The 16,564-nt window shown below is 45.7% G+C and overlaps 2 protein-coding genes across 7 annotated transcripts in view; both read left to right on the top strand.

Annotated features, from left to right (window-relative positions):
• Nucleotides 1-7,934, top strand: part of LOC310767349 (enoyl-CoA delta isomerase 2-like) — a gene marked incomplete at its 5' end in the record, with an annotated part of 34,164 nt that extends 26,230 nt beyond the window's left edge. The window contains 2 exon segments of the mRNA XM_083624216.1: nt 5,759-6,663; nt 7,034-7,934. Of these exon segments, the coding sequence (XP_083480342.1) occupies nt 5,759-5,910 (152 nt within the window). The 3' untranslated portion in view covers nt 5,911-6,663; nt 7,034-7,934.
• Nucleotides 7,935-12,199: 4,265 nt separating this feature from the next.
• The window catches only part of LOC310767099 (enoyl-CoA delta isomerase 2-like), a 35,386-nt gene continuing 31,021 nt past the window's right edge, over nt 12,200-16,564 (top strand). For 2 of the 6 annotated variants that reach the window (XM_083623973.1, XM_083623972.1), the window contains exon 1: nt 15,125-15,225. In XM_083623973.1, the coding sequence (XP_083480099.1) occupies nt 15,140-15,225 (86 nt within the window). In that variant the 5' untranslated portion in view covers nt 15,125-15,139. Of the gene's footprint in view, nt 12,467-15,124; nt 15,226-16,564 lie in introns of those variants that run through there. The other 4 variants (XM_083623977.1, XM_083623976.1, XM_083623975.1 and 1 more) reach the window with 4 other exon arrangements.

Here is a 16,564-nt window from a genome sequence, read left to right as displayed (position 1 = left end):
GCACAAGGGGGGTGGGTTGTTATCACAGAGCTCTCTCTAGCAAGTTTATGGGAAGACTGTGAGCCTCAGCGCCTTCTGATGAAACATGAATTGTTGGTTTGACTGCATTTAAAAACCCCATAGTAGTTCCCCCATGTAATAAAGGACCCTGGAACACCAGGGCTCTACATCACATATGTCGGAATCAAGCCTCAATCAGAGGAATTGGCCACTCTCCAGGTGCCCGGCTTGGATTCCTTGTTGACCTCCCCCGTCAGCGACTCCCGGCAAGACAAGGCGAGATCCCGGCGATCCTCCTCCTTTCGTGAGAAGAACACACCTTTCCTCCCCCATCCCCAGGGAGGGGAGAGAGACAGACAGAAATGTATTTACATGCATTTATTTCTGTCTTTCCAGCAGTACAGAGAAAACATGTCTGCACTCTCTTTACATCAACAGCAGAGAGAGAATAACTCCTCCCATGTACTTCCAGTACAGGGTCATGTGACACACTGAGCTAACATCCGGTGCTCAGTGCACAGAATAGACTGTCCCTTGTTCCCACGGTACAGTCCCAAAGCATCAACATCCTGTTTGGCTTTCCAGCCATCTGGAGCACTCAGCCAGCATTGCTCCTTTTCGTAACATCCTCCCCCAAAAGAATCAATGCGTGTTGCGGCAAGCAAAGCGTGATCCAGAGAAGAAAACAAACAGTTGTTATACACATAACACTCCCCTGTTGTTTCAGTTCCACCCTTGGAACTACCTGCCACTGGTTTCCCCAGTGTACCTCTCTGGTTGTCTGGCTCCAAGGAATGAGTGCATTTGCATTACCTTGGCTAGCAACTCTCTGTTGTGTCTTTGTCTCTGACTTAGACACAGCTCCAACCTGTCCTCGGTTGTGTACAACAGCAACACATGCAACAGCTAAGTTAGCAAACTCTTCTGAGTACCTTTTGGGTGGTTCACCCTTTGTAACTCTCTCAGACCTCTGCAAAAGGTGCTGATCCTCTCTGCTCACTGGTTCTGTCTCAGGACTCTTAGGAGAACCAGTTCCAATAGTAAACAGTGGTTCATCCTTCACCTGTGAAGCTCTATCCATTGTGTGAGATTTCCTCTCAATGACTGTGACAACTGAGCTCTCTGAGCTATCACTGTCGCTCTCAGTACCACTGTAATCTGTAAAATCACCATCATCATCTGAATTGTCCTCTGTGGGAAATGTGTGTACTATCACTCTCTCCTGTTCAGGAGCACTCTCTAGAAATTTTGTGAGAATCACCTGACCAGATTCAGACAAAATTACTCTGTAGAGACCCTTTTCATATCCCACAAAAATGCCTCTGGCATTCTTTACTCCACCTGGAGCTTCTGTCCTCACATGAGACCCAAAAACCTTGAAATGGGCAACAGAAGGTTTTCTATGGAACAGTTTCTCAAAAGGAGAACTTCCCAACTCTTCCGAAACCTTTCTCACCCATGCATAACAAAACGACATTAGGGACTCCGCCCAGAACTCATGTGGCAGATGTGAACTAAGCAATTGCGCATTCATCTCTTTTTGCAATTCTTTGTTCACCCGTGCACAGACACCCCTGTTCCACGCTTCCGCTGAAACAGCAACCTTGTGTCTTATCCCTTTCTTCTGCAGGAACTCCTGAAAATCCTGTAAAAGAAAAATCTGCTTTTCATCTGTCAAAAGACAATCAATGTTAGCATCATGCATATTTTTAACCTTGTCACAAAACTCCTGAAACCTTTCCAAGGCTTCCTGTGGCTTCTGTAACACATAAATCCAGACAAAGTTAGAGAAATGATCCACACACACAAGATAAAATCTTGCTTTGCCTCTAGATGGTTCTAGAGGACCAATCACATCAGCATACACCCGCTGAAACGCTCTGTCGACCCTGGCCATCTTCTTGGCGCTTGTTTTGGTCACACCTGCAAGAGAAATCAAGTTAGACTCAGAATTACATTCCATGTAATCACTTTGCTCAAAAGTCAACAAATACAGTCCATCTTTCTCTCTGGCAGAAAGATACAACTCTCCATCTTTGAAGATCTTGCAGCTCTTATCATCATAGGACAGTTTCAGTCCTTTCTTTGCAATCTGCGAAACACTCAGCAGATTGAACTTCAATTCAGGAACCAAGTAAACATTGTGTATAGTCAGGTTCAGACTCTTAAGATACACAGTTCCAATCCCGGTCGCCTCAAGCTCCTGACCGTTGGCTAGTTTCACAGCGAAGCTTTGCTTCTTAAACGTTGAAAAGAGCGCTTTGTGTGGGGACATATGAACAGAACAGCCCGTATCGATTATAAAAGTGTGTCCAACATCTGGCGTGGTTCCTTTCGCCATCAAAGCCTTTGCAGGTTTCACCAAAGACTTGGTATGACCTTTGCCTGCTGCCTCAGGCTTTGCTGAGCGGCCCTTAGCTTCTTTAGGCTGGCGTGGCTTCTTGCAGTTCCGCTGAAGATGCCCAGCCTGTCCACAATTGTAACATCGGACAACGTTCAAAGCTACAGCAGTCTCTCCAGTAGCAACATCAGTGGAGGAGTTAGAACTCCGTTCCTCCCTCCCCCTGTCCTTCACCTCCAGTGCAGCAAGCCTGTCGTGTTCATTCAAAACAACGGCAGACACCCTCTCCGCGGTCAAATCTTGCGCCGGAAGGGAACCAAGCTGACTGGCAACGGTTTTGTAAGTCCGATTTAAGCTGTTTATCATCATGAAGCAGAACACTTCCTCCTGTAGACGGAAATTGCGTTCCACCATCTGTTGGTGCAGATATTTCATTTCCGTCAGGTGCGCTTGAACATCTCCATCAGGCGCAAGCCTCAGATTGGTCAGCTTCTCAAAATACAGCAACGCTGAAGAACCAGCATCCCTCTGATGTGTTCTACGCAGCGTCTCCCAAATCTCTTGCGCGTATTCCAAATCCTGAATATGCACAAGTTGATCATCCAAGACACACAGAATTATGGCCGTCCTGGCCTTCACATTCTGTGATTCCCAACCTCGCGTTGGTGCTTGAGGGATGGGGTTCTCAATCAACCCAAAAATCCTCTGATTCTGCAGCAGGGCCTTCATCTTTACAGACCAAGATGAATAATTGTCATTAGTCAGGGGAGGCGGGTAAGGCAAGCCTCCCCCCTTCTTGGCATCCATTTTGAATCCAAGTCTCAGCTCTCACTCTCGAGCCAATTAAATCCAAAAGTCTCTTTTGAGCTGTTTACTGCCTTTCTCAGGCAGGCAATCTGCAAGCTGTCTCAAAGTCAAAACAACTTTTGAGTTCCCAGGCTCTCACTGAGCCAGCCCCACGTGTCAGTAACTTTCCACTGTACTGACTGTCGTTGCCTAGCAACTGTGCATACCTTTCTTTCAGGCAGGAAATCTTATCTTACCACAAGAATCCCTGGTATGCAAGCCTTTGCTCTCAGAGCTGTTTTTCCAAACGCAGCTCCTGTGAACCAGAGAATGATCAATCTGCATTCACACTTTTAGCCCGATATTCAGCATACTTTTTTGGGGCTCCGTTGCTTGGAAAACACCCCCTCTCGGTGTCCAGCCGTCTGTTCAGCTTCTGGCTGCAATGCAGACGTTATCTTCTTTCCTTGGTGCAGAGGATGGCACACGATCCATCAACCTCCCACCTCTCATGCTGATTCCCATGGATCAGATAACCACCGGCGTCTGCTACCATTTGTCGGAATCAAGCCTCAATCAGAGGAATTGGCCACTCTCCAGGTGCCCGGCTTGGATTCCTTGTTGACCTCCCCCGTCAGCGACTCCCGGCAAGACAAGGCGAGATCCCGGCGATCCTCCTCCTTTCGTGAGAAGAACACACCTTTCCTCCCCCATCCCCAGGGAGGGGAGAGAGACAGACAGAAATGTATTTACATGCCTTTATTTCTGTCTTTCCAGCAGTACAGAGAAAACGTGTCTGCACTCTCTTTACATCAACAGCAGAGAGAGAATAACTCCTCCCATGTACTTCCAGTACAGGGTCATGTGACACACTGAGCTAACATCCGGTGCTCAGTGCACAGAATAGACTGTCCCTTGTTCCCACGGTACAGTCCCAAAGCATCAACATCCTGTTTGGCTTTCCAGCCATCTGGAGCACTCAGCCAGCATTGCTCCTTTTCGTAACACCTCCATGAGTGGAAGCAAATCCTGTGCTTCGGACGCACAGCTAGCACACCTATCCCTGCTCACGTTTTTTGTGACTTGTGTAACCTTGTGACCTGAACAGGCCTCACAGTCTGTGGTAATTCTGTGCCGCAGCTTATAAGATAAGCGCAACGATAATTGCACCAGAGCAGCAATTAGGAAGAACAGCAAAAAAATATCTTCCTAGTATTGCCATGTTAATTAACACCTGTGGTGGAAGAGAAAGCCTTGGTCTCTCTCGACAAATAAGATGAAAACTTGCCAATAAATTCTAGTTCAGCAATTTCACACTGGAGCCTTTCTTTGCTGAAGAACTGCAGGTTTTAGATCAATAGCAGGAATTTTCTGGTAGATGGAAATGTTATCTCAGTGGCGCATTTTTCTTTAAGGTTCCACAAGATTCTTGATTTTGATGCTACCTCCTGCAGCAGAAGCGTTCAAACTGTGGACCCATGAGCTCCACACAACTGGCATAATAGAAGCCAACTTCTAGGGGCTGAGGGATCTTTGCCCCCCAATAAAATATTTGAGGGGGCACCCCTCCAAGTTGATAGGCATTGTCATTCAAATGGTGTATGGGCGCTGCATCATGTGATTGATTATGTGGGGCGGGGCTTACCCCCATATTTTATTCAAGTTGGCACCCAATGGCATACCCTCCAACATTTCTCCAATAAAAATAGGAATATCCTATTCTATAATAATAATAATAATAATAATTTCACTATTTCTACCTCACCCATCTGACTCAGTTGCCCCCCCCCCAACCACTCTGGGCATTTTCAAATGTATATAAAAACATAATAAAACATTAAACATTGAAAAACTTCCCAATTCTCCAATAAAAAGGGACGTCCAAAGGAAAAGCAGAGCATTCCAGGATCAAATCAGAAACCGGGATGGCTTCTGTAAATCCAGGACTGTCCCTGGTAAATAGGGAAACTTGGAGGAGCTGCAACTGGCACGTGGAAAGGTTGCAGAAGAGTTGAGAACAGCTGTACTTTGCACTTGATTTGTTTTTATTCTAATGAGGGGGATTGAGGCCACTTTGACCAGGACTGGATTACTGAACAGGTTAACAAGACCTTGACCCAAGGTTCCATGATATGGCACTGGTTTTGATTAGGTGTCAATCCCAAAGATATTTATTTTTTTTAAAAAACTAAAATACGACTTAATTAGAAGAACAAGTTTGTTTTGATTAAGTTGTGCACAGAGACTCCTCAGCAATTTTCAAGTGGGGGGAGAATTGTTGTATTGGGTGTGACCAGCATCTTGTACTGGTTCCATCTCTTCCAACAGGGCTTGCTTGGGGTAATATCCCAGTTGGATTTATAGTGGGTTGTTTGCCCTTATGTGACGAGAGCCCCCAAATGTGCAGATACCAATAAGACATCCTTCATTTTGAGCGACTAATTTTTTCCCCCTATTTCATCCCCACCCCAGTCTCTAGCCCTCTCCAGTGGCGTAGCGTGGGTTGTCAGCACCCGGGGCAAGGCAAGTAATTTGCGCCCCCTAACCCGTGGATTTGCGCCCCCTAACCCTAACCCCCAGATGTTGTGCCCGGTGTGGCCGGCCCCCCCTGCACCCCCCACGCTATGCCACTGGCCCTCTCCAAGCAATTAATGAGAAGTGTGGAAAAGGAAAAACTGCGTGCAGTCAATTCACGAGAGTGTGACCAGCTTGTGGAAAAATGCTTTTCAGACGAGTGCATGAATGCCGTAACAAGCTTCTTCCAGAAGAAGTCAAAATTATAATATTGACCGTGGGGGAAAGGATTTTTATTGCCCCCGTGGAATTTGCCTTTGCGTTTATGTTCTGTATGTATTTTTAGTCTCTCTTACACCAGCGCTAAGTAACGGGTGATGTATCGTATGGAGTAATGCATGTGACAGAATGACCTGGTGATGCAGTTCTCCTCCAAGCAGCCTCATTGCTTGGATGGGCTGGTCCCTGGTCCCCTAGTGCCAATCAAGATCCTTCTGCAATGCTGAATCCCTGTAAGAGGCAAGTGCTATTCCTCATGAATACAGCCTGTCAGTGTATATATTATGCATTAGCTACACTGAGTTCATGCATGTCAGGCTTAAAATTGATTGCCATACTGCATCAGCTCCTTGCTGGCTTGTTGCTTGGCTGCTTTACGATCAGAATATTTCTGTTTCTGGGTATGCTAAATGTACATATGTGTACAGAGGCATACCCAGGGTCCCTTGTGCCCTTGGCAAGGAGCTGCCTGCGTTCGATCTCGCCACGACGTTGTTGCTTCATTGCCACACAATATATGACATACACCCCATAGTCTGATGTGATTTTTGTGCCCTGGGTGGGGGGGTCTGTTTCACCAATCTCTATGTATGCCTCTGTATGTGTACACAATTGCCTGCAAATGCACACATTTGTATTGATGCCTGACATAAAGTAACAATGGCCTCAATTCATCACTATGATGGGGTAATTTGGAGATGCACCAGTGAAGGAAAATTAATGACAGTCTTATCCTTGTCCGGGTATGCAGGTGGCGCTGTGGGTTAAACCACAGAGCCTAGGACTTGCCGATCAGAAGGCTGGTGGTTCGAATCCCCGCGACGGGGTGAGCTCCCGTTGTTCGGTCCCTGCTCCTGCCAACCTAGCAGTTCAAAAGAACGTCAAAGTGCAAGTAGATAAATAGGTACCACTCTGGTGGGAAGGTAAACGGCGTTTTCGTGTGCTGCTCTGGTTCGCCAGAAGTGGCTTAGTCATGCTGGACACATGACCTGGAAGTTGTACGCTGACTCCCTTGGCCAATAAAGCGAGATGAGCGCCGCAACCCCAGAGTCGGCCACGACTGGACCTAATGGTCAGGGGTCCCTTTACCTTTACCTTTTTATCCTTGTCCAGCTAGCATAATTCAAGGATGGGACTGCCTTGTTAGTGAGTATATAAGCATGATCTTGTCAGTGTTCACTGGTAATCATTTCCTGTAAAAAACAACAACAAAAAACAAAAGTACTGGGAAAGCAACATCATGCAGAATAATGAAAATGTACTTTGAATGTGTGCAATGACTCCCCATTGTGAAAACCCAACTATTCTTGCTGTGCTCCTTAGGATGCAATTGTAAAGTGAACAGTATACCACTGACTTATTCTTTTTAGACTATTGAAGCTTTGTAATAAATAAATATGTAGGCAACCATTTTGTGGAAGAACAAAATAAATGACAAGTCTAAAGGAAGATCTTAACAAAGGGTGTGTGTTTTCCTTTTCATACATCCACAGAATCGCAGTGCAAGCACATCATACGTTTAAAACACTCTCATTCCATGGTTTCCTCCCCCAAAGAGATTTTCCTTGTTTGCACTCTAGCAACAGAATGAAGTTACTTTATTACAAAGCCTATGCCGTGGGAGAAATTTCTGTGCAACTCAACGTTTTATAAAGGCTCAATTAATGTGATTTTATATTTTCAAACATCCCGTAGGACAGAGGTCATGCTACTGTTTTCCTGTGAAATTCTGCCCTTTGCAGTGTGCTTAACATCAGAGTTGCACTGAATTTTTGCGACGTATGTTTTAGATTCCTTTCTCTTACCACCCTGAAATTTGTGGAGATATCAAGAGAGTTTGCCAAAAATGAAAGAACAAAAATCACAAACAAAGGAGGGGGGGAGAACTCAACCACATCTTCAGCACTTGATCCAGCTAATTCCAGTTACCTGGCTCCCTATAGTTTAGTTTTAAACTGTACCCCTTAAATTGAATGCATGCCTACTCATAAATAAATCCACTGAGTTCAATGAACTTACTAATCTGTGCCAGAAACCATAACCCCCAAATGAATTGTTTACCTTTCTTAACTTTGGAGCAAGGCAAATCAGGTAAATGTGGCTACAGATTTTTCAACACCGTAAACTGGGGTGACTAAATAGGATCGGTAGCTCCTGAAACAAAAAGAATTTTGGTACCTGAGCAGGTCCTGGGAGGCAAGAGAGAGGTGGAGCAATGGGATGGGGAAGACCAAAGACTTTCATTGAGACTGGGGTAGAACCCACCAGTTTTTGAAGGTGTGTAGATGCAGCACAGCATAAAAGTGTATTTGGTTTTTTTTTCTTTTAATGATGAATATTGTAGTCCATTGATGAACTACAACTCACAACAGCCCTGACGCCTGGTGTGATCACCTGCACTCCACAAATGAAAATTATGTGGTTTTTGCAGTGTATAAAAGATGGAAAACAGAGGAAGGCACAACTGGATGACAACATTGTGTGGATATGCTCCAAAAAGTAGCACAGGTATTCCATACTAAAAGTGCAAGCACCCTTATCCCCCAGTGTTCAGTGGGGTTTCTTCCCTAGAAAGTACATTTACAATTGCACCCTTAATAAGCTAGTTCTACATGCTAAGGGAAAGAGGTGATGTTCTCTTTTTAAGGAGCCATCTGTTCAAAGCTGAAAGTGGGATACAAATTAAATAAAGAAATAAAACAGGATAAAAGACCCAATGCCATTGGTAAATGCACAACTGGCAAGTAAAATTCTAGACATGAAATCTGATGGTGTCTTTGAATTCTGCAATATGCTGTTTCTGGAGAAATAACAGAAAATGCACTTTGCAGTTGTAGTACATATGAAGTGCTACTCTCAACATGCAGGCAATTCAAGCAAGTGAGGCTAGGATTTTAATCTATGTAAAGTGCTGTTTTTTCCTCTAGGGATACAGAGCTCCCCCTCCCCACCTCTGTTGTTGTTAATAAGTAGGTCATTCCTATATTTTTAGACAGGAGAGTAAACTAACTGTTTGAACTCTTCCATCTGAGGGTGAAAAACATTGATTATTACACTTCTATGCAGCACAAAAGCACCTGTAGTGTTTACTCTGACCCATCAAATATTTATCATTGTTCCTGAGAGGCTATTTCAATTGCGAAGAAGGCAATGCTCTTTTTTTAAAAAAAACTTGTTATCTCTATGGGAAGTGGAGAGATATGGAGCACATAATTCTAAAAGCTCAGAAGAACAAATCATACAGGCCAGCTTAAGAAATGTAGCTATAGAATTCTGATTCAGATATTCAAAAGGGAAAACCAAAGGAGGGGCAAGTTAGCTGTTTAAGAAGCACACCAAGGACCGCTCTATGAATACTATGCAACTAGCTAGCTGTTGCATATAGAAAGTATTATTCTGATGGACAGCGGCTGGGGAGGGATTTTTACTGCCTTACTTTTGTGTTGAAGCAGAGGCTGAGCTGCCTAAGGTCAGGTGTACGTTTTCCTTAAAAAAAAAACCCTACTGCTTTGAGAATAGCACTGAATTTCCCCTCACTGACGGAATGGAAGCCATTAGTGTCGGCTTAACCCAGGGGCAGGCAACCTAAGGCCCGGGGGCCGGATGTGGCCCAATCGCCTTCTCAATCCGGCCCACAGCGTGTTTTTACATGAGTAGAATGTGTGCTTTTATTTAAAATGCATCTCTGGGTTATTTGTGGGGCATAGGAATTCATTCATCCCCCCCCCAAAAAAATATAGTCCCCCCCCACATGGTCTGAGGGACGGTGGACCGGCCCAGGGCTGAAAAAGGTTGCTGACCCCCGGCTTAACCTATTTTGTAATTTAGTTAAATAATAAAATGCTAGATAAAAGAAAAGGACAATTCCATGGGTGCCCCTAGAATAGATCCAAGTGTGGGACAAGTACTCTTTGGAGAGAGTACCTTAAGCAGAGATTTAAAATCACAAAACATGTTTTACTTTGCTGCATGTTAGACCTTTAAAACTTGCTTTTCTACATTGCTTCTAAAGTTCCCCACTCTTCCCTTAGCATAGAAATAGACCACATATTTGTTAAGTTAAAAATGGTTTGCTTACAAAACTCTTCAACGGTCAGCAAGAAAAGACAGGCGGCATAACTTAGGTTCCAAAAATGGTCAATGTTTCTCAATTATTTGTACAGAAACACAAAAGAATGACATGTTAAAGCCCAGTGGTCTAAGCTTGGAGCGTCCAGTGGAAGAACGAAACAGTGCAAACTCCACAGATGTAGATGTCCTTCAGTGCTTCTTTCCAGCTTTTTGATGGGGGTGTAGTTTTGATAAGTACAATGACATTCTTGTGGGGGGGGAGGTAGACACAAACATAGGACGCCGCCTTAGTTACTGAGTCAGACCATCTGAGTCAGGTCCATCGTGCTCAGCATTGTCTACAGTACACTGACTGGCAGCAGCTCTCCAAGGTTTCAGACAAGGTCCTTTCCCAGCCCTACCAGCAGATGCTGAGGACTGAAACTGGGACCATCTGCAGGTAAAGCCGATGCTCTACAAATGAACTGCAGCCTTTCTCCAATATGGATTTTGGAACTTTTCACAACAAATTCCCTGCCCTGCAGAACACCCTCCTATCAGATGTCAACGAAATACAGTGGTACCTCGGGTTAAGAACTTAATTCGTTTCTGGAGGTCTGTTCTTAACCTGAAACCGTTCTTAACCTGAGGTACCACTTTAGCTAATGAGGCCTCCAGCTGCTGCCGCACGATTTCTGTTCTCATCCTGAAGCAAAGTTCTTAACCTGAGGTACTATTTCTGGGTTAGCAGAGTCTGTAACCTGAAGCGTATGTAACCTGAAGCGTATGTAACCCGAGGTACCACTGTAAACAACTACCTGACTTTGAGAAGACATCTGAAGGCAACCCTGTATGGGGAAATTTTTAATGTCTAATGTTTTACGATTTTTTAATGTGCTGTAAGCCTCCAGGAGTGACTGGGGAAACCCAGCCAAATGGGAGTGTAGAATTATTATGATTTAAACAGCGTTTGTGTGCTCTCTGGTTTCCGTTATAGTGTTCCGTTTCACCAGAAGCGGTTTAGTCATGCTGGCCACATGACCCGGAAAGCTGTCTGTGGACAAACGCCAGCTCCCTCGGCCTGAAAAGCGAGATGAGCGCCGCAACCCCATAGTCGCCTTTGACTGGACTTCACCGTCCAAGGGTCCTTTACCTTTTACCTATTATTATCAGTGCTTTTTTTTCCTAAAAAAAATGTTTAGGGGTACTCTCATTTTCCTACTCATATTGAAATACTGCCCCTCGATGAGGCCAAACTTAGATTCACAAAATGTTTAGGGGTATGTGTACTCCTGCGTCCCCCAAGAAAAAAAGTACATTATTATTATTGGGGGGCAGGCAAGTCCTGCCCTGTATAATCGGCCACATGATGTGGCACACACTCACTATTTGAATGATGATGCCCAGCAGCCTTTTTTGGGGGGGGTGAGGGGGTGGCAAGCGCCCCTGAAATATTTTACTGGGGAGGAGGGTGAAGGAATGGAGTTGGCTCCTCCTATGACTGTTTGGGATCATGGCCGGATTTAGGTTAGGGTTAGGTTTGATGAGGCCCTTTATATGTCCAGCTGTCCTTTGTCAACAACAAATTGTCGCTGTTTTTGGTGTTCAATATATACCATATGGTAATTTATGGACCCAATAGGTATCTAAAGCCATTTGCACATAACAAAATACTTATTTTATCAAATAAATTGTTGGACTTATCATATATTTTGGAAATGTACATCCAGTGTTTTGCCCTTAAAATTTTTTGGGGGCCCCCAAGAGAGTGGGGCCCTAAGCTATAGCTTATTTAGCTTATACGTAAATCCGGCACTGTTTGGGATATATAAATGTAATCAGTGGCGTAGCGTGGGGGGTGCAGGGGGGACCGGCCGCACCGGGCGCAACATCTGGGGGTTAGGGTTAGGGGGCGCAAATCCACGGGTTAGGGGGCGCAAATTACTTGCCTTGCCCCGGGTGCTGACAACCCACGCTACGCCACTGAATGTAATAATAGTAATAATGTAATAATAAATAAAACCAGCCCGGCTACAGAACCTGTGGGAAACTTGCCCCACTACTTTGTTTTTGTTTGTTTGCTTATTTGTTTCTAATAAACCAGCGTGGTCTGGCAGCATTTCCCCTTGCAACCCTCGACGCTTCCTCCTCTCCGGGGAAAGTCGCGCCACCGCGCGGCCAGGCCTCCTCCGCCCGCCTTCCCCCTGCGCGGCTCCTCCCTGGATGATCCTCTGCGCGGCGGCGGCTCCTCCTCCCCGCCTCGGCCCGGCCCGGCCCGGCCTGCTTCGTGGGCCGAGCGAGCCTCCCTGAAGTGGGGTGGGGGGGTGGGAGAACCAGTTCCCTCTGCGCTCTCTCATTGGGCAAGGTAGGAGCTCTCTCGCTTCCTCTCCTCCCCGGCACTTTTTCATCCCGAGCGATGCTCAGCGGCGCTGCCGCCCTCCAGCGCCTGACGCGGGGCCTGCTGCTTCGCCCTCGCCGCCCGCTCCGCGGGGTTAGGTGAGAGCGGCTTGTCCCGGGCGGTGGGGCGGAGGGGCGCGAGTGTGTCTGGTTGGGTTTCCGACTCTTCCTTCCCTGCCAGGCCAACCCGGTGAAACGCCGCCTGGCCGCGTTTTCACAGGCGTGCCCTTGTTGCGAGTCCTTGCGACATCCCGCCAACCTGCTGGCCAAGCTGGGCGGAGGGAGAGCTGCCCTAGTAGGCCCTCATCTAGCTCCGTGTTGCCTGCACTGGCTGGCAGAGGCTCTCCAGACGTTTTCTGATGTTTATATGCGCGCTGGAAGCCGCCCAGAATGGCTGGAATGGACGGGGTAGAAGTAATAATAATAATAATAATAATAATAATAATAATAATAATAATAATTCAGACTAGGGTCTCCCTCGCAGCTAGAAATAAGGGACAACATGTGGTGTGGACGACCTGCTTTATTATTATTATTATTATTATTATTATTATTATTATTATTATTATTCAGACTAGGGTCTCCATTGCAGCTGTCCGCTGGAGAGGCCGGGGATTGAACCTAGAACCTCGTGCACGCAAGGAAATGCAACAAAAAGTCTGCCAAAGCATGGCGATGCCAGGAATCAAGTGTGTCTAGAAATAAGGGACATCCTGTGGTGTGGAAGACCTGCTTTATTGTTATTATTATTATTATTATTAATGCTTTTCAGGTTAATACTTGGCACTGATTTTACAATCATTTTAACATTTCAAAAACTTGACTTCCTTCCCCCTCATTCTGCGGCTCCTTAAATTTTTAATATCTTCTGCATATCAAAATTAATTTAATTTGCTCATTTATTCATCTACTGTACTTTAAACATATACTCTGCTTGTTGTTTAGTTGTGTCCGACTCTTCGTGACCCCATGGACCAGAGCATGCCAGGCACTCCTGTCTTCCACTGCCTCCCGCAGTTTGGTCAAACTCATGTTGGTAGTTTCGAGAACACCATCCAACCATCTCATCCTCTGTCGTCCCCTTCTCCTTGTGCCCTCAATCTTTCCCAACATCAGGGTCTTTTCCAGGGAGTCTTCTCTTCTTATGAGGTGGCCAAAGTATTGGAGCCTCAGCTTCAGGATCTGTCCTTCCAGTGAGCACTCAGGGCTGATTTCCTTAAGAATGGATAGGTTTGAGCTTCTTGCAGTCCATGGGACTCTCAAGAGTCTCCTTTCATCACCACAATTCAAAAGCATCAATTCTTCGGCGATCAGCCTTCTTTACGGTCCAGCTCTCACTTCCATACATCACTACTGGGAAAACCATCGCTTTAACTATATGGACCTTTGTTGGCAAGGTGATGTCTCTGCTTTTTAAGATGCTGTCTAGGTTTGTCATCACTTTTCTCCCAAGAAGCAGGCGTCTTTTAATTTCATGACTTCTGTCACCATCTGCAGTGATCATGGAGCCCAAGAAAGTAAAATCTCTCACTGCCTCCATTTCTTCCCCTTCTATTTGCCAGGAGGTGATGAGCCCAGTGGCCATGGCCTTAGTTTTTTTTTTTATCTTGAGCTTCAAACCATATTTTGCGCTCTCCTCATTCACCCTCATTAGAGGTTCTTTAATTCCTCCTCACTTTCTGCCATCAAAGTTGTGTCATCTTCATATCTGAGGTTGTTGATGTTTCTTCCAGCAATCTTAATTCCGGCTTGGGATTCATCCAGCCCAGCCTTTCCCATGATGAATTCTGCATATAAATTAAATAAGCAGGGAGACAGTTGTTTTATAAGAGTGGAATACCTGCTTTAAGCCCAGATGGGGGAGGGGCTCCCTGCGACACATAGCATCTGGGGGAGGCAATGGGTAGGGCCTCAGTGGGGCCCACTGCCCACAACTGCCTTGCACCCTCCTTTTTAAAAAAGTTACTGGGTCCATTATACCGTATTTTTCACCCTATAGGACGCACTTTTTCCCCTCCAAAAATGAAGGAGAAATCTGTGTGCGTCCTGTGGGGCAAATACAAGCTTTCGCTGAAGCTTGGAGAGCAAGAGGGGTCGGTGCGCACCGACCCCTCTCGCTCTCCAGGCTTCAGGAAGCTATCAGCAAGCCTGGGGAGCCCGCGGGAGTTCCTGCAGGGCTCCCCACGCTGCGGATGTCTGCCCGGCGCGCGGGGCACTCTGCTTCCGGGTGCCCAGCGCGCCGGGCAGACATCCGCGGCGTGGGGAGCCCTGCGGGAGTTCCCGCAGGGCTCCCCACACTGCGGATAGCAGCCTGCCGCCCGGCGCGCAGGGCACCCTGAAGCAGAGTGCGCCGGGCAGACATCGGCCAGCCCCACGAGCTCGGGGGACAGCAGGGAGGCGCAGCACCGCCATCCTGCTGTTCCCCAACCTGGTTTTGGGGGGGAAATAAAGGAAAATTTTCCCCCCTTTATTTCCCCCCCAAAAAACTAGGTGCGTCCTATGGGACGGAGCGTCCTATGGGACGAAAAATACGGTAATTTCCTCAGATGCCCTGGAGCGTTGGAGGCAGCAGTGTGCTCTTGCTCATGCTGTGCTCCCTGGTTTCCCACAGGTATCCTGTTGGCCGCTGTGAGAACAGAATGCTGGACTAGATGGGCTGCTGGCCTCATCCAGGGGCAAAACCAGGCTTTATTTCACCCTGGTCAAAGACCCAGTTTGGCACCCACCCACCCCATGCACATTTATGGACACACGCACAGGCTAAGAGCTTCAATGGCGCCCCTCTGGAGGCTTCATCTGAAGCCAAACAAAAATTGCCACACACACACCCATAACTCCGGCTCTTCCTCATCAAGCAGGTTATTCTTATGTTCTTACGTAATAAGTGCAGAGTGTGGTTCACCCCCATTAAGTAACTCCCGGGTGTTAAGTTGGGAGCCATAGAGCAAGCAGAAGCAATTGGGGAGTTGTTCTGCTTCTGTTTGTTTCAAATCCCTATACGACATGAGGGGCCTCTCCACTTTGCAGGGTTTCTTGTGAATTGCTGAGATGGGATTTGTGTGCTTGCTGAGCATCCTGCCCAGGTCAGGGCGACCTAGTGATCAAATTTCAGAAGTCTGATGGTTGCTGGGATACTTTGCAGATTAAAAATTCTACAGGTGTTGTCAGCGATTACAAAAAGTGAATGCCTCTGATTTGGCTCCTGTGCAAAACGTTTCGCCTAGCAAGTTTTAATTTGAGGAACTGCTATGTACAGCTTGATATCTTCCCCTCAATGCTACAGGGCTTACTGTGTGTGTTTGATAGCTTCCTATTAAGTATTATTTGTAATGTAAGTAGTGGTGTGAAGTGCAACTCCCTTATCCCATATGTCCTTACTATTTTCATTTTATGTTCCTCAGTTTTTAAAAATAGCCTTTGGAGAATGTCTGTTGCTTCCTGTATGACAGTGGTCCTATTTAGTCCTATTTAAAAAGAGTTGAATGGCAGCATCACAGTATGGTTATGTCCATACCTGATGCTGTCAGGTGTGTGGATGGGATATCATTGCCAATGAAAAACTCCTGCAGGACTTTAGCACAACACATAGTTATTTTTATTTCTATTTAAATGAATATGTCTGCCCTCTCCTTTTTCTGATGCTTAAATCAATTTAACATCACACACAAAATATTATAATACAAAGAATAAAACAGTTCAAATATGCAACATGAAATCCTTTTAAAAACAACAACTGCAGAGATCACGAGTAAAAGCAACCGCTGCAGGCAAAAGCCTGATGGAGTGAAAATATATTTACCATGTTTTTAATGTGCAATTGTCAAGTGGTTTACCTAATTGCTCAGAGGTTTTTGCAAGAGCAACTGCAAAAAAAAAACCCACAACACACACCCTACTAATTATAATTTGGTTGAATAAGTCTATGGGTGTCCATTTTGTATTGTTTTTAAATTTCATATTCTGTTTCCGTGTAACTGTTTTTTAGATGTTTTATTATGTTATATATACCTTGAGGTATATATTTGGAAGGCTATTAATAAATAAGAATTAATTAATTAATAAACAACAACAACAAGCAAGCTGGTAAGTGAATGGGATAGCAAGTAATGTTTCAGAGGAGCACCCATTACTCCTAAGAATAGAGCAGGACATTCTCCAAAATCTTGGAAATTCACATGTCATCATTGACTTGCATAT

Source organism: Podarcis filfolensis (assembly GCF_964270895.1).
Source record: "Podarcis filfolensis genome assembly, chromosome: 7".
Taxonomy (NCBI): Eukaryota; Metazoa; Chordata; class Lepidosauria; order Squamata; family Lacertidae; genus Podarcis; species Podarcis filfolensis.
The sequence above is the reverse complement of the archived record's forward strand: the minus strand, read 5'-3'. Positions and strand labels throughout refer to the sequence as shown.